We start from the raw sequence: 22,750 nt of genomic DNA on the forward strand, positions 1-22,750 counted from the left end.
TTAAAAAATTTTTTTAAAAAACACAACCAGGTTAAAACCTAGTATATGGCTGGACCGAACCGGCTGACGTCACAGACATGCGCGGTGTAACTTTATCACTCAGTCAGTCAGTCAGTCAGTCACAGACATCCGCGTTTGTAGGGCTGGCCCCGCTGTTGCGGTCCAGCCAAAAAGCAAGAAAAGCCCTTCATCACTGTGACCCAACCAGCTTGCTTGATAACATCACAATCAAATAACTACTGATAGCTTTATTGTTTGACAGGGTAGGTTCAAGTCCACTTTACAAACAAATTAGTCATTGCCTTGGTGATATAACACTTCACTATGGGCCACGATATCACCGTTTTTTTAGGCTGTTTTAGGGCATTTGTAAAAAAAAATGTTGTTGATAGCAAAGAAGAGAATGTTGCCTTGCAGCTGAACTGCCTTTGAGTTCGGCCTTTGCCAAGGACGGGGACTGATTCCAAGGTGTGTGCAGGTAGTGTCTCTGTACAGTCTGGGAGCAAGTACCGGGAGAAGGTAAACTACAGTCACAAGTTTTGCAGGGGGTCGAGGTCAAATGGCTGTTTTAGAAGAAAATCATCTTCATGTGAAAGACTTTGTTTTCTGTGTTAAACCATCCTCAAAATTGCTTGACTGTTGGCCTGCGGGTTGGGTACAAGGGGAGGAGAGACTAGCCTGTTTGAGAAGGGGAAGCTGGAGCTTTTCATGTAACCGCCAATGTTATTCTCCAATGTGCTGCACTGCAGGGCAGCTACCTGACCCCCTAACAGTAGGTAACAATACATACAGTACACAGTTTTAAATCAATAAAAATACTTTATTAGAAAATGTCAATGCATATACTGAATTTGATCCAGTCTAAATGCAACATTCAATAGTAAACAGAACGAGTAATCAGTCTTAGATTTTCATATGTACATTATGTATTTCAAAAATACCTTGATTGCATTTTTACTTCAGGCCTTCATAAAAGGTGAGAAAATTAAAATAACGCACGTTCATATCTGACTTAAAATAAAATTAGTAAAACAACAGTAAAATGTTGCCTTCATACAGTATGCTGAATTGATAAAATGGTATTCCCATTAAGGAGAAATATATACAATATAGAAGAGAATTGCACATCATTCAAAAAATGACATTAGTTTAAACTGCAGTTATTTCTGTAGCTACATGTAACAAAGAGGTTGCTGGGTAATCAGTAAAAACTTTATAATAGCAAAAAAGAATCAACATTGGAGGCACACATGATACCGAGTGGTGAGTAGTGTCCTATGCAAAGAATGAAGCATTAATGCCCTTCAAAATACACACCTTGCGCATGACGCAAGGCACCTCATATTGCACATGTTCTCCATTTCGTCATTTGCCCATAATACTGTTTTAACTGGCCGACAGAACGTTCACAACAAAAAACCGTTTTAAAATGCGTACATTCCCATTCCGACTGTTGCCACGGCGACACAGACCCCCAGGAGGAGCCGCAGAAGAGGGGAGGCCGGGGAGAGCAGAGAGGCTGGCAGCGTTTTGGCTAGCGTCGTGGCTCCTGGAAAGAGAGAAGGCATGGCCGCTTAGTTTAACTTTAACAGGACATACCTTTAGGTAAACATTCACACAGTGTGTGTTTTAGCGCACTGTGTACTCTGTGCATGTAAGTGCGAGTGGGTGTGTGTGTGTGTGTGTGCGTGGGCATGTATTACTATCTTTGTGAGAACCAAATGTCCCCACAAGGATTGAAAGATGAGGAAAATTATGCAAGGTGGGGACCTTTTGCTGGTCCCCACAAGTTAAAGAGGCTGTTTTAGGGTTAGGACTTAGGGTTAGGGTTAAGGTTAGGCATGTAGTGGTTTGGGTTAGGGTTAGGGTTAGAGGTTACAAAATGAATTTAAGTCAATGGGAAGTCCTCACAAGTATAGCAATACAAACGTGTGTGTGTGCGTGTGTGTGCATGTGTGTATGTACATGACGGTGCGTGTGTGGGTGTGCGTGTGTGGGTGTGTATGTGTTTGTGTGTGCATGTTTGTGGGTGTGTGTGTATGTGTGTGTGTATGCACATAGAGTACAGCAGCTGTGTGCACTATGAGTGTGTTCCACTTCTGTTATTTTGTCACCCAGTGGGACACTAAGCAAGAGTTGATAAGCATCTCAAAATGGTGGGCAGGTTGGTCGTACCATGAGAGATGTAGCCATTGTGTGTTGCTTCTCTGTGTTGCATGTTAGCCTTCTCTGTGACACTCAAAATCTTCTGTATGTCATCGAAAACCTGTATTATTAAAAAAAAAAAAAAAAAAACAGAAAAAATATTATTTCATAGATTATTTCAGTAATGTTTAAATGCCTTCATTCCACTTAATATAGCTGGCCTCCACACATAAATAGCTTTAGAAAGAAGCTTGTGATATAAAACAGTAAAAATGGCCTGGTCTTTGCTGAAAAGGGTCCTGCAGTGTTAATAATTTAAATATCTGTAGAATTCCATGAGGCCCTGCTCTGATTCCGTAGTCCTCTTTCTTTATTCCCCCCTCCATTTCAACACGAAAACACAAGCTCTTCCACCTGACCGTCACTCCGCTCCTCCCCCCCCCTGCACCCGTCCGGGAGTGGGACTCACCTCGATGTTGCACTCGAAGGCTCTGACTGCCTCCTCCAGCACCCCCTCCCTCGCCTCTTGGCTCAGCTCCACGCTGTTCATCCTGCTCCTGTACAGCTGCTTGAAGCGGTTGGGGCTGGTCACTCCGGGGAACGAGAAGAACGACAGACCCTCCCCGCCGCTCAGCCCCAGGGACTTCTGGGTGATGCGTCCCAGGACCTGCCCGCCCGACAGGTCGCCCAGGTAACGGGTGTAAGCGTGGGCCACCAGGAACTCAGGATTCTCTTTGCCAACCTTATAGAAAGAGAGAAAGAGAGAAAGAGAGAAAGAGAGGTTTAACTACAATACTGTGACTAACCTGACAGTCAGGACTGTACACTGAATAACAGTACAGCAGTAAAGACAGGCTACTGCAGAGCGGTCAGCACCTGTCTCAGTCTCTGCGCATATCTGTGAGTAGCAGCTGGGACGATGACCCTCTCCCTCCAGTTCTGGCCATAAAAGTACTCAAGATCTTTCTCCAGCGACTCCAGTCGGGCCAGTTCCTGGGGGAAGTATATTGGCGCGACGCCAGGGTGAGAGGAGTTTCTGTCCAGCTCCTCTTCCAGGGCTCTGTAGATCTCATGCAGTGAACACAGGAGGAGCTGCAGAGAGAGAGGGAGGGAGAGAGGAGAAAGATGGAGGGAGGAGGGGGGGAAGGGAGGTTACTATGCAGTTAATTTGCAGGTAAACATTGACTCGCTCGAGAGATTCAACTGTAGCAGTCACAAACACCATTAACCGCTGTTTAACCCTGTACTCACATATTTAGACATACTGAAGTGTGCAGAAGAGTTCATGAATAGAACACTAGGCCAAAGCCTCTGGTGGCTTATTGACAGCTCACTGTGCAGATATGTGATCACTCGGTCATGCGTGCTGTAAGCAACAGCAATATGTGCACATCAGCAACGCTGATTAACTGCATGTTGAAGTTGCTCCCAAATGTATGCAAATATTAATTGCGCAGAACAGACCAACTGCATTCTGACTGTCATGGTCATCGTCTGGTGAAGTGTGGCCGGTAATTGGTCAGACACCAGGGAATTCCATCATAGGAAGCCATAGAAGTTTCCGGTAGAAAACTCAAAGGCCCCAACAGAACACATAATATAGAATATATTGCATAATATAAAATTTGTCTTCAGTCATCCAAAGTTCTCACATGCCACTCCCCTGCTCCACTGGCTGCCGGTTTTGAAAATATTATTTATATTATTTTTATTGAATGTAGATTGTAGATCAGGTGTTAGCAAAGTAGAATAGATGGCTCTTAAAATTAAGACCAGACACTTGTGTCCCTTACAGCACACAGGACAAAAATGAATGGCTGGGTCTTGAATGGAGGGTAGCACCACATTGTGGGGGTGAAGAAATAATTACCTTATATTGCTGCAGGGATATGTTTCCCTTCTGGTAGCTCAACATCAGCTCTGTGTTCTCAGCTCTGACGTGGCTGTCCTTGGTCACGGACTTAATCTGCTCTGACAGGTCACTGGGGAAAAGATCGGCGCAATGTTAGCAAATTATATTCTGGATTAAGCACCGCAGCAGTTCAACTACCAGGGTTAACATTTATTTTTTTTTAAAAAGAGAAAGGAAGTAAACGTGGAACTGAGACCAGCAAACAGGGGGCAAGTGCACAGTCCCACGGGTACTGAAGAGGAACAGGACTGGAGTAAGAGAGGCTGAGGCGGATTAGGCTCCATTACCTGTCACCGCTCTGGGCGTCGCCTGCCCGCGCGCACTTCTCCGTCTCCGCCCCTGCGACCGAGGAAAAGGAAAGCGCGTTGACAAACCGATGCAGTTCACGCGACGCGCAGGCGGCGCAGTGCGCTCGACTCCAGCGAGAGGCCCACCCTGCGTTCATTAAAGCAGCGCTGCCCTGTCCCCCCCCCCCACATCAGTTTGTCTCGCGTTGACGTGGTTACCGCCGCAGCGGTGGTGGGGGCAGAGAGGGCGGACAACACACGCGTATTACGTATATACCCCCACGAGCCGCTTTACTGCGTCGCTGCGCTTCAGTCGTAAATCAGTCAAAGGCGGTGTTTCAGCACACGGGTTGTTGAACGTTTTATTATTATTACCGTGAGGTGCGCGGCGTTTGACGTCTGACGCGTGTCTGCACCGCGGGCCGGCCTCCTTCTCGGCGACGCCGTTGCGCGACAACATTCTCTGCAGGTCGTCGAACACCTGCGTCACAACACAAACGGTAATGGTAAATGGACCGCATTTATATAGCGCTTCTATCCAAAGCGCTTAACAATTGATGTCTCTCATTCACCCATTCACACGCACACTCATACACCAACGGTGAAAGGCTGCCATGCAAGGTACCAATCAGCTCGTTGGGAACAATTAGGGGTTAGGTGTTGTAGGTTACTCAAGATGTTACCAAAAACAGGTAAAATGACCGTTAGCCCAGGAAGAAGCAGATCAAAACTTTGTAGTAAAAACAGGAAGATTTGCTTAGCCTTTTCCATTAGCCTCAGTCCTACAGAGGACACGACGGTTAACTTATTGGCTAAAGCAAACTGCAGATCCATTAACGGGATACGCAAAACATTTTTGTCACATCACTATTAAGCAAGCCCTCAGTCCATGAACAGGACGCACAAGCTTTTTGTCACATCACTATTAAGCAAGCCCTCAAAAAACGAGACACTTCTCACAGGTTCAGTACTGTGATCTATACCGTGACAGCCGATGATGTGGGCGCGCCACAAACCGCTCCTACCCCCTCTCTTTCCCCTTCTAGTTCCCTTTTGGCTCTCCTTCCATTTTCGGTGTAGCATCTGACACCTAATCTGTGTTGCAGCATTACTCAGTGTATTGTTCTGACATCAAGCAACCGTACTCCGCTTCCCCCCCCCTGCACCCGTCCGGGAGTGGGACTCACCTCGATGTTGCACTCGAAGGCTCTGACGGCCTCCTCCAGCACCCCCTCCCTCGCCTCTTGGCTCAGCTCCACGCTGTTCATCCTGCTCCTGTACAGCTGCTTGAAGCGGTTGGGGCTGGTCACTCCGGGGAACGAGAAGAAGGACAGACCCTCCCCGCCGCTCAGCCCCAGGGACTTCTGGGTGATGCGTCCCAGGACCTGCCCGCCCGACAGGTCGCCCAGGTAACGGGTGTAAGCGTGGGCCACCAGGAACTCAGGATTCTCTTTGCCAACCTTATAGAAAGAGAGAAAGAGAGAAAGAGAGGTATAATTACAATACTGTGACTAACCTGACAGTCAGGACTGTACACTGAATAACAGTACAGCAGTAAAGACTGCAGAGCGGTCAGCACCTGTCTCAGTCTCTGTGCATATCTGTGAGTAGCAGCTGGGACGATGATCCTCTCTCTCCAGTTCTGGCCATAAAAGTACTCAAGATCTTTCTCCAGCGACTCCAGTCGGGCCAGTTCCTGGGGGAAGTATATTGGCGCGACGCCAGGGTGAGAGGAGTTTCTGTCCAGCTCCTCTTCCAGGGCTCTGTAGATCTCATGCAGTGAACACAGGAGGAGCTGCAGAGAGAGAGAGGGAGGGAGGAGGGGGGGGGAGGGGAGGGAGGTTACTATGCAGGTAATGTACAGGTAAACATCGACCTGCTTCAGAGATTCAACTGTAGCAGTCACAAACACCATTAACCGTCGTTTAACCCTGTACTCACATATTTGGACTTACTGAAGTGTGCAGAAGAGTTCATGAATAGAACACTAGGCCAAAGCCTCTGGTGGCTTATTGACAGCTCACTGTGCAGATATTTTTTTTTTTTAGATTTTTAAAACCCCTTTTATTGAGGCATTGTTCCAACACAAAAAAACAGGACTTCAATAATATATATATATTAACTGAGTGCAGACACATATTGGCTCTGATAATCCTGCAATGCAGCGTCAATGTTTTTTTACAGAAATTATATGTATTTGCCTTGAAGTGACTTCACCATAAAAATATAAAAATAATGAAGTAAATTATATACATAACGAAGAAATACTAATTGGCTAGCATTAAGATGATTTTATGTATATTATTGTGTAGTTAAGCATTCCACATAAGTAATTACCTTATATTGCTGCAGGGATATCTGTCCTTTCTGGTAGCTCAACATGAGTTCTGTGTTCTCAGCTCTCACATGGCTGTCCTTGGTGACCGATTTAATCTGTTCTGACAGGTCACTGGAAAGCAATAGACATGCTGTGTTAGTACTGTAGGTGAATCAAGATGTTACCAAAAACAGGTAAAATGACCGTTAGCCCAGGAAGAAGCAGATCAAAAGTTTGTAGTAAAAACAGGAAGATTTATTACGCAGCCGGCTACGGGAACAACTCAGCAAGAAAGTTCAAAATAGTATTGGTGGGTGATTAGATTTATACAGTGGAATTCTATTGTTGAAAGGGATCACTGCCTCTGATTGGTCAAACAGGTACCATTCACATTGAAATTGAAATACAACAGGGGGGCTCACGCCCTTCCCCCCTGGGGCCCAGCGGAAACTTCCCAAACGCAGAATACAAAAAACTGTCTGTTTCCCAACAGTACATTAAACTCAGTCAAGGCACAGATTGACTGACTGACGGGAATCCACAGGACATTGAGAATGCAATGAGAGAGGGCTGTACATAGTACTCAGATCAAACTAACTGGAAAGTCCAGCATCAACACTGCAGTCACTTAGAGAGAGAGAGAGATATTATTTGCCTTACCAATCTGTGCTGTGCACATTTTCCATCTTGCTCTTCTTATCATCCTCCATCTCTATAAACGAGAGCAGATTTCTGAAAAAGAAAACAATACTCTAAACACTACACAAATGCACAAAGGTGTATTTAGGACAGTGGTGTACTCATGCTTAACAAGTAAAACAAAACAAACAACAAAAAAAAGCAGTTTGCACAACAGTGTACTTACTTGTTGCTGTGTCTCCAAAGTGCCTCTGTAAATCTGAGATTTTCGGTCAGATTGATGATTGCCGTCTCCCCATAAGCCCTTATACTTAGACAGTAACTTCTCTCAGCACTGTCCTGCCCGTTTTATACTGTGCTTCTCTCCTCCCCTCTCTCCTCCCTCCCTTTATCTCAGCATGAAGGAAAATAGGAAATGAGTGTGACGCAGGGAGTGTGCTTGGGTGGAAAGGGGAGGGAGTGGGTGGGGTCTGCCAAACATGATGGTGCAAATTTTTTCCCCTGCAGGGGGAGGGAGAAGGGAGAAGAGAGAAAGTGTTGAAATCTTGACTCAGTGAAAAACTAAATCACATGACAGGGATTGAGTTTTGTTTGTTGTGCAGTGTAGCCATGTACTGTTTCTTCTAAATGCTGGAACAGTCTAAGATTATATGAAAAAAATAAAGATATTGAATGTTTTACTGTTATAACAAATCAGCCTTGTTGTATTTAAGAAAACGGGAAGCAAAATCCTCTTACCTTTTAATTTTAAAGAAGACTATAATATAAAGAGGCCGATGCTGTCCAGTTATTACTCATATTTTAGCGCTTGTTACTACTTGAAGTATATTATCGTTATGGCACACTCCTTACGTCGACAGACACAAACAAAACCACCACTGCCGTGGCCTGACTGGGGTAGCTTGTGTAAAATTATCCACTCAAGTCTCAGACTCTAGCGCAGCTGTCGCCCAGATAGTTTCAGTCAACTTCTTGTAAGGGTACTGCAGGTTAGAAGGATAGGCGACGACTCATCGCCACCGATCGATATTGTGCTGAATTATAGCACAGCAGTAGGGAGTTTAAAAAAATACGTATTTGTAGAATGTGTATTTATGGTGAATATAATTTTTACCCTTAAGATTGTCGTCTTGTCAATCAGGTCTTAGGGTAAAACAAATTTCCATACCATAATTACGTAAAGTAGCCTAACAAATACTTTTGCTCGTTTAAAATGCCGTATGTCTTCCTCTCTCACATATCGTCTGTACGTGGTGTACAAGTGCAATGTTACAGCCGATAAGAAATCACTAACTTCAGCTAAACTGCGCATATCCAACTGCCCTGTTGTGCCCTCGAGACCAGTCCAGGGTGTGTTAACTGGCGGTGAAGTGCAACCCAACTGACATTCAAGCACCAAACCCTCTCAAACTCTCGACTGAAGAGTCCGATACAAACATGTCTGCATTATAAAGTGGCATTAAAAATCACAACGCAAAGCACTGCAATTACAGCCACTCCCAGAGCAAATTTTCTGTAGTCTGTGGTAAGCTGCATGAAGATGCAACTGATATTTTGTAAATAAATAAATAAACAAATAAATAAATAAATTCAAACATGCAGTAATCTTGAATGATATACAACTGAAATAGCTGAAATGCATTTCACTTTAGGCACTGAATGTCTGCCCCCCCCCCCCCCCATTGGCAATGCACATGTCATCCTCAAAGTGCAATTGACTTGTGAATCTCTATTCGGTACATTTCGGCGTACAAATGTACAGGTATTACATGCAAATTGTAACTATCTCATAGATCCTGAATCAGGACACTAGCTTCACAAATACGTTACACAATACGTGGAATGAGCGTCGGGTTGAAAACGTGACAGAGCGTGATTTACGTGCCGGCGAGACTGAAATAGCGATTGTGTCTTTAAACGTAAACCATGACTCAGCAAAGAGCGAGGGTAAGACAAAGGCGGGGGTGAAACCGTGACTCCACAGAATCAATGGAGGGTAGAAACAACACAGACTATACAGAAAACAAAAACCAACGAGCGCAATAAATCAGTTGACGCGGCTCTGTGTGGATGCCAAGAAGGACAAAAATTAAAGGACAGTAAATAGGATACTTATTTGTGACCTAGAGTTTGGACTGCTGCTGTTCGTCGTTAGAGCTGGTGGAGTTAAAGGCACAGCAGTATAGATCATCGTAGCCTATACTTCACGAAAACAGCAAATAAACTAAAACTAAATATCACGAACTCGTGGGGCTATTTGCGTTCTTACACGGTTGGCAGAGGTCTTCACTCAATCCCTGCTAAATTCAACCATCAACAAACAGAAAACCATCCACGGAAAAAAACTGAATGTGAAGTAGCCTACTATTAAACACGATTCACAATCCAGGTCTGAATTGACCAGCGATGTAATACGTTAATTAAATCTGTGTTGTACGATGCATCTCAAAGAGAGAAATTGCAGGTAAGAGCATAGCTGAGATTGGGGTGAACACTAGATTAACACAGCTCTGTAACAGCCTAATGAATTGTCGGCTATAGTGTCTACACCCGGGGTCTTCAAGTACTTCTTCCCAGGGGCCGGTACTTTTAAAGAGAAACTTTTAAAGTGTTTTTTTTTTAATTTTTTTTTTAATTTAAAAAAAAAAAAATAGTGTTAGGCATAAAGACTGTCAGTTCCAAGACAGAGAGAAAGTTCCTATGGGTAGCATTTCAAACTACCTCTATGGCCACCACAGCATTCCTAAACATTTCACAGTGGGCCACTGCACACTTACCCAGAAATGATCGAAGTTCAGAAACATAATAATGTGTGTGTATGGGCAGATGTGTATGAGTGGACAGGAAAGGGACGACCTAGGACAATGGCATATGATTCTATGACAAATCCTGAGACCTACATTGCCTGTCACAAATTTTACTCTGTGTGGAACAACAACCAGATAACTTTCAACACTGCCCCCTTTTCTCCTGTCTGACAGGGGGGGAAGGGGGGGGGGGCTGGTATGCCTGGACTGGCCAGCTGGCACAGTGTCATTTTACAGCATGTCTGTGGAGACGGAGTCCCTTCTCCAATCCTTCTGTGCCACGCTTGCTGAGCCCCTCTGCCCTGCCACCTGGACTTGCCTTTGACAGGTCAGTGTTGCTGAAGTAGCTGGCTGCGTACGGGAACACGCCGGTGTTTTTAACGTCCAAAGAGCAAACTCGTCATTTGACCGGCACTGCGTTTTCAATGGCAAAGGTTATGTAATGTTTGCATTGGATCTGGAATGTAGGAGAGTTTGTGTGGGAGTGGAACCTGAGTGGGGGGGGGGAACTATTTTGGGTGTACTTTGCAGGTATTTTATTTAAAATTCCATTGCCATTTACTATGCCCAAATAATATGTCAGTTTCGACTGGGTCCATGACAGTAACAGAAGGATTTCAATCAATCAATCAGCCTTCATTTATAGAGCACATTTCATACAAATTTGCAACACAATGTGCTTCATTTATTGACGCAAAATGAGTTGCCTTGTAATAAACATAGGAAGAAGCTGCATGCTCGTTTTTTTTCTTTTCTTTACTTGACACCCCCCACAGAGGATTTTCACCCAGGGAGTGATTGGTTGGACAAACTACCCATTTTGGAATGGGCTTCGGAAGCATTGTCAATATAATGCCTGCAGCCAAACACTTTCCGTGGGTTTTCTTTTCAAGTCCTTCAGCATTAGCATGATATAGTTATCATAATTACCACCACTGGTGCCTTAAAAAAAAAAAAAAATAAAAAAAAAATAAAACACAGAAACATAGTACGGCTTCTCATCACGTCGGGTGGAACACAAGCTTCAACAAAAACAAAAATGGATGTTTGTTTTGCGGAATGTAAAGTTAATATCAGAAAACATCCAACAAAGAATTATAACACACAGCGAGCACAGTGCTGCTGCTGCTGCGTGTTTGCACCGTGCGATCGCTGATGCGCTGTGAGGACCACGGTGACACAAGATGGCAGAAGTCATTCCCCCGCGTGTCATCGCTGCGCTCTCAGGGCCAGCGCCGGTGGCTCCTGTGGTGCGCACCACTGCGCTTCTGCAGTCACACTGTGGCGGGGCACGACTGAAATTGGGATTCGGTGAATCATGTATATTAATGGGTACGGCTCCACCCCAGAACGGAATGCCTGAGAACAAGTGGCACAAGATGTGTGTAAGAGAGAGAGTGAGAGAGAGAGTGAGAGAGGGAGGACAGGTGACACTTAAGACTGAAAACACACCTTTAAACGCTTACTTGGAAAGGTGGAGATTGAAAGAGATTGAGCTACTCAGGAAAACCGACGGAAGAAAGACGCCAAAGAGAAAAGAAAGTAAAGTGAAACAAGAGTGAGAGAGAGAGAGATAACTTCTTCACTTCTACAGTAGGTGAGTTTATTCTCCAATCCATTATTATCAAATAAGATGAGATGGTGTCACACAAATTTTCACAAATCTGTTCAGTTCTGTGACGGACAAATTTTCTAGTCTCGCAAGTGAAGTATAGTTCATTTTGTTGTATTGTGAAACAAGTGCATGTCGTTTGAGGCATGTTTCTGGAAACATAAGAAAATATTTGTGTTAGTGGGACAGACATGGTAGTATCTATCAAGACAGTTGTATATTGATTACATGTATAATACTAACACCACAACTTTTTTTCTAATATATGAATTATAATGAGATGCTTTGACAACAATGTGCTTGGGTGCTTGTTAGGACGTAGAGAAAACCGCACAGTGTATGTACCATACAAGTTAACTCCAATGTACACATTGTATGTATGAAGATAAATGTATGGGTGTAGAGGATCGAGAAGAGTGCGCACTGTGCTTGTGCCTGTGTATATCTGCCTCAGTGTATGTGTGTGTGTGTGTATGTGTGTGGTTTGTCTGTGTGTGTATATGTGTGTGTGCGTCTGCGTGGTGTGTGTGTGTGTGTGTGTGTGTGTCTGTCTGTGTGCGTGTGTGTGTGTGTGGTTTGTCTGTGTGTGTATGTGTGTGTGTGAGTCTGTATGTGTGTGTGCGTGGGTCTGTGTGTGTGTGTGTGTGTGTGTGTGTCTGTGTGCGTGTGTGGGTCTGTGTGTGTGTGCCTCTGTATGTGTGTATGTGTGTGGTTTGTCTGTGCACATTAGTCAAGGCAGAATGCAGTAAGACTGGCCCTGCAGGGTGTGTCGTGGTGTACTCCAGTGCTGTAGGGGAGGAAGGAGGGATATAAAGTAAAGACAGACTACTTTCAGCAGGGAGTACTGTTAGATAGTGGTGTGGAAATTCACCAGGTTGATCCCCCATGCACCGATCCAAGTAACTTCATCAATTCCAAAATGTTGAACCGGTCCAAATGAATGGGGGAGACTGCTAAAAAATCAATATGGCTATAAAAGCCAATACGCCTGTCAAAATAACATGAACACCGCTTTGGGCCCTGATAGGAACAAGAGAAAGAACAAACACCACATTTAGCTAATGGAAGCCATTTCTAGCAGTTCCTACCAAAAGCATGGAACTGCTTGGCCTTGTGAAATTTTAGGGCTGGAGAGACACTGTCTGTCTAACAGCTACATTAGGTAGCTGTTGTGTGATCAAGTTAAAAGTTTTCTGCCAAAGCAAAATAAAATGGCCACGGAACTCAAGCAATTGATCTCACTTTTTTATTTTTATTCCTTCCGTAAATTGTAACTAAGAAAACAGACCATCCTATATCATGTGCACTCTCACAAAAGCAAACAAACTGGAAACGACAAACATCCTTCTTGCTGGCTGCCTGAATATTCTCGATTAAAAAAGATAGCAAGTATTCTATGCACTGATAAACTGTGGTAAAAAAAGTAAGATTCACGCCCCTACAAAGAGGGTACATACACACATCTGCTCTTGCATAGACACGATAAAAACATGGACAACCTGAAGCATTGATAACTGAGACCTTTTCCTTTCAAAAATACTTATTATTAAAAGGAGGAAATTTAATACGTACTGTAGATAGCACTAATTTAATGTAAGTCCAGTACTGTTCTGCTATGTACGGCCAACAGAGTTGTTGATACTGCATTTCCTTTGGTGACAACACACACTGTTGACCTGATCCACTCTCATGAATGTAAATACTGGAGGATAGCTGTACAGGTTATTGCATTACATTACAGGCATTTAGCAGACGCTCTTATCCAGAGCAACTTACACAACTTTTTCTACATAGCATTTTACATTGTATCCATTTATACAGATGGATATCTATACTGAAGTAATTCCAGTTAAGTACCTTGCTCAAGGGTACAACGGCAGTGTCCTTACCCGGGAATCGAACCTACGACCTTTCGGTTACAAGCCCAGTTCCTTACCAACTGTGCCACACTCCGTCCGGTTATCTAACGTACATACATTTTTTTTGAACCAACGCACTCCTGTTAATCATTTTCTTTTTACTCCACAGGTGCAGTATGTACCTTTTACATGAACACTGACATAATTCCTAACATTTATTGCCTGCGGTTGCTCTGTCTCAAGACGTTTCGATTTGAGGGAAGGATTCCACAGTGATAAAACTGCACACTAATTACTCCACAGTTGTATAACTGTGCTCTTACAGTTCTGTGTTGCTGCACTATGCAGTACTACAGTTACATTCTGTTCCACATAGCTACAACTACATTTGTAGTTCTACATAATTTCACAGTACTACAGTTACATTCTGCCCCACTGAGCTATAACTACATTTGTAGTTCTACATAATTTCACAGTACTACAGTTACATTCTGCCCCACATAGCTATAACTACATTTGTAGTTCTACATAATTTCACAGTACTACAGTTACATTCTGCCCCACATAGCTATAACTACATTTGTAGTTCTACATAATTTCACAGTACTACAGTTACATTCTGCCCCACTGAGCTATAACTACATTTGTAGTTCTACATAATTTCACAGTACTACAGTTACATTCTGCCCCACATAGCTATAACTACATTTGTAGTTCTACATAATTTCACAGTACTACAGTTACATTCTGTTCCACATAGCTATAACTACACTCGTAGTCATATATAATTTCACAGTACTATAGCTTCGTACAACTGCGGATTTCACAGAAATTCACAGTGCCGAGAACCTGCGACGTTTTTGTGCATTGCCTCTGGAACTCTGCAGTGCTCCCAACACCGCTGTAATTCCACAGTCCCACTGTCACTCAGCCAAACAGGTGTGAGCAGATCAATACTTGGGACTGGAGGCGCTGAAGTTTTACTTCCAAATAGAGGCTTTCTGTGAAAGTGATAGGAATGTGTGCGTGTGTGCCTTTGATAGTGCATGTGCATCTGTGATCGTGCATGTGCATCTGTGATCGTGCATGTGCGTCTGTGATAGTGCATGTGTATCTGTGATAGTGCATCTGTACATCTGTGACAGTGCATGTGCGTCTGTGATAGTGCATGTGTGAGCAACACGCTACTGGGTCATTTGAGAATCACACCACATTCCTCACATTGCACATGTTACATGGAATGTGACATACACAGTGGCACAGAAAAAAAGACTTTGTATATATATATATACAATTTTTTCAGCAAACCCATAGTAGATAATTCATGAAATGATTTATAATCGTGATATATACATTGAAGTGTCTTGCAATGTAAAAATGACTACCGGTACTTACAAGCTTTGAATTCTGAAACTCCAGGAGAGGGACTGACAGAACCAGGACTATAAGAAGCGCACCGGGACGATGGCTTATATATGCCGAGCATGTACAACCATACGTTGTCCCTGGGTTTCGTTTTGTTTTTCCACAGCGGAGACCCCCAGGTGCCCGCCCTCTGTGCCCCCGCTGCGGTGCGCTCCGATAGTGGGGAGCTGAGCTGTGACTCTCCCTCTCTCTCCCCAGGAGATATGACCGAGGACTGGAACGCCTGTCCCCCCGGCACCCCGGAGCTGCGGCTGATCCTCCTGGGCTCCATCGGCTGCGGTAAGACCCTGTCTGGGGACACCCTCCTGGGGCAGCACGCCATGGCCTCCGGCTCCAGGAGCCCCAGGACCTGCCAGCTGAGGCAGGGCGTGTCGGAGGGGCGGAAGCTGTCCCTGGTGGAGGCCCCGCGCTGGTACTGGAGCGGGGGCCAGCTGGAGTCCAGCGTCAAGGAGGAGACCAAGCGGGCGCTCTCCCTGTGCGAGCCGGGGCCCCACGCGTTCCTCGTGCTCGTCCCCGTGGGCGAGTTCACGGACGTGGAGCCGCGCGTGCCCGGCGAGCTGGAGAACATGTTCGGGCCCGGGGCCCTGCGGCACGCCCTGGTGCTGTTCACCTGCGGGGACTACCTGTCGGGCAGGACGGCCGAGGACTACCTGGCAGGGGAGGACCCCGGGCTTCGGGAGGTGGTGGAACGGTGCGGGGGCAGGTACCACGTCTTCAACAACCGCCGGCCTCAGGACAGACCGCAGGTCCGGGCGCTGCTGGACAAGGTGAGGAGCAGCCCGAGGAAGAGTGCCGATGAGGACCATGATAATAATGACCACAGCAGCATTGCAGTACCCTGCATTACAGTCATCTACCAGGCAATGATGATAATGACCATAACCGCCATATCATGTGTTGCATCTGAAGGCACCCTGAGGTTGCAGAATGGTCTGAATGGTCTGATGATTTTTTTTAAGGACAGTGGAAAAGAAATCTGTGTGTATAATAATAATAATAACAATAATAATTGTTATTATTCTCTCTCTCTCTCTCTCTCTGTCTCTCTCTCTCTATCTCTCTCTCTCTCTCACACACACACACACACACACACACAGCTGGAGCGCTTGGCGCAGGAGAACGGGGGCTGTTACGTGTCCGGTGGCCCGAGGAGACGAGTGGAGGACCGAGCGGTCGGCGCAGGGAAGCAGGAAAGGACGTTTCTCGCAGAGAGAGAGGCGCAGCCGGAGGAGACCGTTAAACTGAGACACGTGGGCAACGGGCTCCAGGCACAGCTACCCCAGAAGCTGCCCCAGCAACTACCCCAGCAGCTACGCCAGGAGCTGCCCCAGCAACTACCCCAGCAGCTACGCCAGGAGCTGCCCCAGCAACTACCCCAGCAGCTACGCCAGGAGCTACCCCAGCAACTACCCCAGCAGCTACGCCAGGAGCTGCCCCAGCAACTACCCCAGCAGCTACCCCAGGAGCTGCCCCAGCAACTACCCCAGCAGCTACCCCAGGAGCCACCCGCACCGCAGCAAGCCTCGCAGCCTGGGACACCGGAAGAGACTGACGGCTCACCCCTGCGGAGGAGCTCCAGCTTCCGGCTGACTGAGGGTACGAAAAGACCTGCCCCGTCTGTCGCTGTCACCAGCTCATCACAACGGGTCACAGGCGATACTCACAGAACCAGGAAGTGCAGGCAGGGACCCGCGGCTGCGATGGCCAAAACAGGAGCTTGGCACCTGCAATTAATGGCACTAATTTGCCCTGTGGCAGTCAAGCTCATGGGATTGGCTAAGGCCTGGTTAATGATTGACAGAATATGGTAATTTCGTTCACGGAGACAAACGCTGAAGCCTCACTCTCGGCTACAATGTCGATGCCCGCAGCACGCCCACAATGCCAGGCTACAAACCGGCAGCATATGGTTTGAGGGCCTAGATCCTGTGCAGTATAGGGCCTAGCACCCTGTTGGGAAGCCTGCGTAGGGTGTTGCCGCTGTGGGTCCGATGTCTCGTACTCCTTCATTCCTTTCGTTGTCTGTCAGTTTCTGTTCTGCCGTCGCCCCACCTTTTCTTCCTCTTTCCGCTTATCTCAACGTCTCTCGGCGCATTCTATCTCCTAGTGAATCTCTCCTCCATTTTGTCTTTCTGTTTCTCGTCTTGTCAGGGTCAGTGAAGCAATTAACGTCAGCAGTCGATGCGCAAGCATTTTTTGTCTTCTCAAATTCAAATTCAAAATGCTTTATTGGCATGAAATACATTTGTAAATATTGCCAAAGGGTACGTATATAAATACAGAAATATATTAGAACATAAATTGAACCAAACAATTACTATGTCTAATTGTAGTAACAACAACAACAACAACAACAACAATAATAATAACAATGCCAAGAAAAGAAAATATGTTCATAATGAATTAATTAGTAAACAGAATTAATAAATTTGGTAGTCAATCTTTGTCCCTGAGATTACGGCAGGCAGAGATGTACTTCTCTCTCCCTCTCTGAGATTATCACTGCATTGTGATGCATCAAAGCACCTCTCATTTTATAGATTTTTTGTATGCCAACAGTTTATAGATTTAGAATTTCGAGGAATCTTTTGGTGGATTTTCTTGCTGAATGTGCAGTGGTATGTAAAATGCTCACTGATCTGCATTTTATTTATTATTTCTTGTCATTAGAGGGCGCTCTTCTCTCTCAGATGACAGAGATGAAACTCAACCAGAACTTTGTCAACACCTGTAAGTGACTTTGCTTAGTCTATGCTGCTGTCTATTTGTACCTAAGAACTTTAGCCTCCTGTATTCTAGACTTTTAAAGTTATCTTTGTCTTCTTCCCTTTTTGTCTGTCTTATTCTAAGGAATATACATTAACTTTAAAATGTGATTCTTATTTTAATTGGTGATAGAAAACCCAATCTAGCTAACTCTTTTTAAATTCACTCCTTTAAGCTCATTTTATTTTGATGAAATTTAAGATTTGTAAAAAATATATGTTAAATATATGCTTTTTGTCTCACACTGTTTACCAATTTTGATTGTACTTGTTTGCTTCTAAATAGTGGCCTGTTGTCTTGGGACAGTTGTTGTCATGTCATTTTAACTGTACACTTTTAAGATTCCATGTTCATATTTCTGGTTCTCCCTCTTCGTCTTCCTCTCCATCTCTCATTTTCCCAGGCCACCACCAGATCTCCCCCCCTGAAAGCCCCGTCTCTCCCTCTCCCTCTCCCTCCTCTCCTTCATTTCCCTCCTCTTCCTCACAGTCCTCACAGCTGAGGCTGGTGCTGCTAGGCCGGACAGGGGCGGGGAAGAGCGCGGCGGGTAACACGATCCTGGGCAGGGAGGCGTTTGTGTCCCGGGGCAACGGCGCGGTTGCTGTCACTCAGGCCTGTGAGAAGAAGAAGGGAACCGCTGCTGGGCAACGGGTAAGACACTGAGCTTCATAATGCCTTACAGTTCATGCGCATGTCCATTCACTTTTTACATTCCATTTACATTGTTTACGACTGTGGAAGAACAATGGCGGCAACACAAACCTGCTTACAAACCTTTAATCTTTAAAAGATTAGATTAAACCCTGAAAGACAGACTGATGATTAATGCTGGAATGAGAGGCATGTTTGCGTACTGCTCATGAACGCGCTGAGAAGGCGCAGAGTAAAGCATGGCAGATGAGGTGCAAACCCAGCCCTTTAAAATGAGATGGGGAACGGGCTCCTGTCTCTGCTGCCTGGTTGGCTAACGGAGGATGATGCTTTGTGCAGGTGGCTGTGGTGGACACGCCCGACTGGTTCTGCTCAGAGCTCCCCCCGGAGGACGTTCGGCGCCAGGTCTCCAACTGCGTGGCCCTCTCGGCCCCGGGGCCCCACGCCTTCCTCCTGTGCGTCCCGGTGGACCAGCCGGCCAAGATGGAGCTGGAGGCGCTGGGGGCGCTGGAGGCGGTGTTCGGGCGGGACGCGGTGCGGCGGCACACCCTGGTGCTGTTCACCCACGGCGACCGCCTGCCGGAGGGCGGGGCCGTGGAGGACTACATCATCACGCAGCGCAAGGACCTGCTCCAGCTGGTGGAGTGGTGCGGCGACCGCTACCACGTCCTGGAGAGGGGGGGGGGCGGTGGCGGCGGCGGCGGCGACGGCGACGGCGCGGGGGGGCGGGAGGCCAACGTGGCCGAGCTGCTGGAGAAGGTGGAGCAAGCGGTGAGGGAGAACGGGGACTCCTACTACAGCTGCTCCCTGTTCCAGGAGGCGGAGAGCAGGGTGAGACAGAGGCAGGAGGAGATCCTGAGGGAGAGGAGAGAAAGAGAGCCGGAAAGGGGAGGCGCGGAGCGCGCGCAAGTGCAGGCGCGGGAGACGGAGAGGTGTTTCACCTCCTCCTCCACGCTGTACTCCGTGCAGGAGATGGAGGAGGAGGAGTTGCAGGATCAGGCCAGGGAGGAGGCGGAGAATAGCGTGCGCGACCTCAATGTGGGCACTCTGTCCTCTCTCTCTTCCTCTTCCTCTTCCTCCCCCACCTCCTCCACCTCCCCGTCGTTCTTTCTCTCAGCTTGGGATAAAGTGGCCACGGGGGCGAGGAGAGTCCCGAAACTTGTTGCGGGAGGTGCTCTGCTGGGTGGGGTGGTTGGGATATTTTTTGGGGGACCCCTGGGGGGTGTAGTCGGGGCGACTGCTGGCTCAGTGGCCACAGAAGTAGGGCGACGGAAGTACAGTCAGAAAAATAAAACTGAGTAAGAGATCGCTACCTATGTTCAGGGTCATCACTTTAATTCCCCGATGGATGAATTCATGGAATTAAAAAAGTGATGAATTAAATTTGTATGACATATAAAGTGTCAGTATTTAACCATGATTGTATATTCTGGAGATGCTCACACATTAAATTTGCACAATACTGGTCTCCTCAACAGTAACACATACAATGATATTTCAGTACTTCTCATACCAGATTGGATTAATTGTACCTACCTGGATAAAATTACATTGTAGAGAGCGAGAATGAAATGAATGATAAATCCATATGGTGAATCAAAGGTAATTCTGTGTGCAGTATGTAGTATTTCTTGTGTGGCTCATTCTCAAATCCTGCTTACCCTTCAAAGTAATATTTGAATGATAAATTTTTGTTTTTATATTTTATCCACAATTCATGAGCGCCTTTGCATTCAAATGTAATTTGTTAAATTTTTTTGCTGTAAATTATGTATGAACTAATATACATGCTGTGCTTTCCAAAAACAAGCCTCTGAGCAAAACTCACTAGCCCTAGAGAATTTGATTATATAGTAGCTACACTAACACTAGCATTTGTTATGTGTTGTGTCCAACAATTTTCAGAGATCTGCTCCATCAGCACAGAAGTGCTGAAGTGCAGTTAAAATACTAAATCCAGCCTCTGAGACATACTCTGATCTCAGACAGGGATTAAGCCTTGGGCTTGGGCTAAAAACTGCCCAATGGAAGTATCCACTGACAAAGGGCCCTTGGTCTGGGACTGGGCTGAATCCTGGTCTGGGAGGCAGGCCCTGTTAGGCTGCTTTGACAAAGCAGCCAGTCGTGCACTGGTGCTCTGCAGTGTGCTGCCCTTTGTGTTCCCCTTGTCCTCTGTGCCCTCTTGGCTGCTGTGCACTCCAGTAGCCCGTAGCCTGCAGGGTTTTCCAGGCTGTGGTGTTTTCATGTGTGTCTGTAAACAGCCCGGCGCGGGGGTTCAGGGCTGAGGTGGGAGGCCGGGGGGGCGGGGGTGGGGGTGGGGGGGGGTCCCTGCATCCTCTTCGCGGTGGCAGCTGAGGTCGTGACCCGGGGCGACTGCGGCATAAACGGGGCGCGGTGGGGACGCACACGCAGGTGCAGAGAGGGCCTGTGGCGCGGGCGTGGCGGGGAATGACGACTCCGACTTTTCCAGAGAGTTTATCTGAGGCCCCCAGATGCACTCTGGGCCCGAGGCCCCCTGTATCAGAGCCCGGCAGGAGGCTGGGGGGTGCGTTTGGGGTCGCCCCTCTCCGCGCCCCCGGCTCACCCCTCCTCCGGCCCACGCAGGCGTTTGGGCCGCCCACCTCAGCTCGCGGCGCGCTGTGTTATGACACAGGATGTCACGGCGAGTCCTGGGAGCGGGGCCGCGCAGGCTGCGCGGCGTCGCCGCGGGTTACGCAAGCTTCCTGTGCTCACGGGCCTGGCCGCGGGTCCTCAGGAAGCCGGCTGGCCGAGGATGAGACAGCACTAACTGTAACCATTTCCCAGCCACCTGACAGGGAGGGCAGGCCGCAGGCCCCGCTGCCCCCTCGACCCACAACCCCCCCGCCATACCCCCCCGCCATACCCCCCCCCGGGCCACCCCCCCCCTCCTCCACCCCCCCCGGGCCTGACCCCTCAGCACAGCTGCGGTGGGAAACTGACACCATCCCAAATGTACGCGAGAAGCGGCACAAATATTTCCACGCTTCCAGTTCTCACAGCGCTCAGAGGAGCTGTAACTGCTACTCTCACTCACAGGATGCAGTTTTCCACTTCATCTGCTGCGCTGTCTTTTCATAAGTATGTTTCGCTAGTTTTTTTTCTAGTGTTTATTTATTCCGTTTATTTAGTGCTTTGTCGATTTCACATAAATGCGCACACACACACGCGCGCGCACACGCACGCATACACACGCACGCGCATGCACACACGCACGCACACACATACACGCACACACACACGCACACACACACACACACACAGACACACACGCACACATACACAGACACACACACACACGCACACACATACATACATACTCGCACGCCTACACACAGACATACACAGACGCACACACACACACACACTTAGGTGTCAGTGTGGTGTTGTGGTTATGGAGCAGGGCTTATAACACGCAATGGTTGTGCAATCGGTAGTCAGAAAAATTGTAATCTTTAAAACTTGTGAGCCAAATGCTGTGAAATGATCATACGTTGCTCATGAAGCTCATCAAATGTTAAATACATGTTTATGCTTTCAAATACTTGCCAGTTATACTTAATCATATACTGTACACACTGCATACTTACTGCGTTGTCAAAATATGTACTGGTAATGTAAATTAAGTAAAACTAATCTTGCTCTAATCCCAATCAGTTCAGTAAATATCATGACTGATAAACACATTTTTGTGATTTTATGTATTTCTTGAATAAAAAAAACGAAGTCTGTCAGAGTCTGTTTGTAACGCACACTTTGAAATAAATCTTGATGAATTTGACAAACACCTCATCCTCACAATGAGTTTATCATCAAATCACATAAAATAAATAATGAATTATCTGTGGCATCATGAACATTTGGAATAGTCATGGTTAATACCTTGTTATGCTAGAATGCTAGAATATTCCCCCCCAAGCAGAGAAAGGAACTTACTTCAATAAATCATATCATTCAACGTGGACTCTCTCTGAGGAGATCTGAAGTGCTTGAGAACATATGAGCTCTTGAGTGAAAGGATCTGTTTGTGTAATAAGAGGATGTTCAACACGGAAGGTTAAAGTGGGGCTTGTTCTTTTTGCCTAGTGCAACGTCAAGTGTCACAACATCCGTGGAAGGGTTTTGTAGTTCTATTCTTCTTTTTTTGTTCTATTTTTCTTCGTGAAAACACACAAAAAAAAAACTGTTCTTTTTCATTATTGACCAGCTTAAAATAGATTGAGCGGTGAGCTGTCACTTGTTTTTGTATTTAAAAAAAACACTTCAGGTGTGGTCAGTTCTGTGTGAACCAAACAGTGCCTAGAAGAGCACT

The 22,750-nt window shown here is 46.4% G+C and overlaps 2 protein-coding genes across 6 annotated transcripts; one reads left to right on the forward strand and one right to left on the reverse strand.

Annotated features, from left to right (window-relative positions):
- Positions 1 to 799: 799 nt before the first annotated feature.
- Positions 800 to 7,681, reverse strand: LOC135248903 (heme oxygenase-like). The gene is made up of 12 exons (XM_064323956.1): positions 7,527 to 7,681; positions 7,322 to 7,393; positions 6,682 to 6,793; positions 5,924 to 6,139; positions 5,532 to 5,804; positions 4,720 to 4,825; positions 4,345 to 4,396; positions 4,016 to 4,127; positions 3,022 to 3,237; positions 2,615 to 2,887; positions 2,176 to 2,266; positions 800 to 1,549 (listed from the first exon to the last, which is right to left on the reverse strand). The coding sequence occupies exons 2-12, from the start codon at positions 7,369 to 7,371 to the stop codon at positions 1,425 to 1,427; spliced, it is 1,626 nt and encodes a 541-aa protein (XP_064180026.1). The 5' UTR covers positions 7,372 to 7,393; positions 7,527 to 7,681; the 3' UTR covers positions 800 to 1,424.
- A 2,617-nt stretch (positions 7,682 to 10,298) lies between these two features.
- On the forward strand, positions 10,299 to 19,777 carry LOC135248901 (uncharacterized). 5 transcript variants are annotated; one of them, XM_064323954.1, is made up of 7 exons: positions 10,299 to 10,435; positions 11,582 to 11,704; positions 15,202 to 15,770; positions 16,101 to 16,599; positions 17,674 to 17,733; positions 18,173 to 18,420; positions 18,760 to 19,777. In XM_064323954.1, the coding sequence occupies exons 3-7, from the start codon at positions 15,207 to 15,209 to the stop codon at positions 19,720 to 19,722; spliced, it is 2,334 nt and encodes a 777-aa protein (XP_064180024.1). In that variant the 5' UTR covers positions 10,299 to 10,435; positions 11,582 to 11,704; positions 15,202 to 15,206; the 3' UTR covers positions 19,723 to 19,777. The 5 variants fall into 5 exon arrangements, with proteins under 5 accessions (XP_064180024.1, XP_064180025.1, XP_064180023.1 ...); XM_064323955.1 differs by lacking the exon at positions 10,299 to 10,435 and having other exon boundaries at positions 11,309 to 11,700; XM_064323953.1 differs by lacking the exon at positions 10,299 to 10,435 and having other exon boundaries at positions 11,310 to 11,704.
- Positions 19,778 to 22,750: the final 2,973 nt, after the last annotated feature.

Source organism: Anguilla rostrata, chromosome 2 (genome assembly GCF_018555375.3).
Source record: "Anguilla rostrata isolate EN2019 chromosome 2, ASM1855537v3, whole genome shotgun sequence".
Lineage (NCBI taxonomy): Eukaryota > Metazoa > Chordata > Actinopteri > Anguilliformes > Anguillidae > Anguilla > Anguilla rostrata.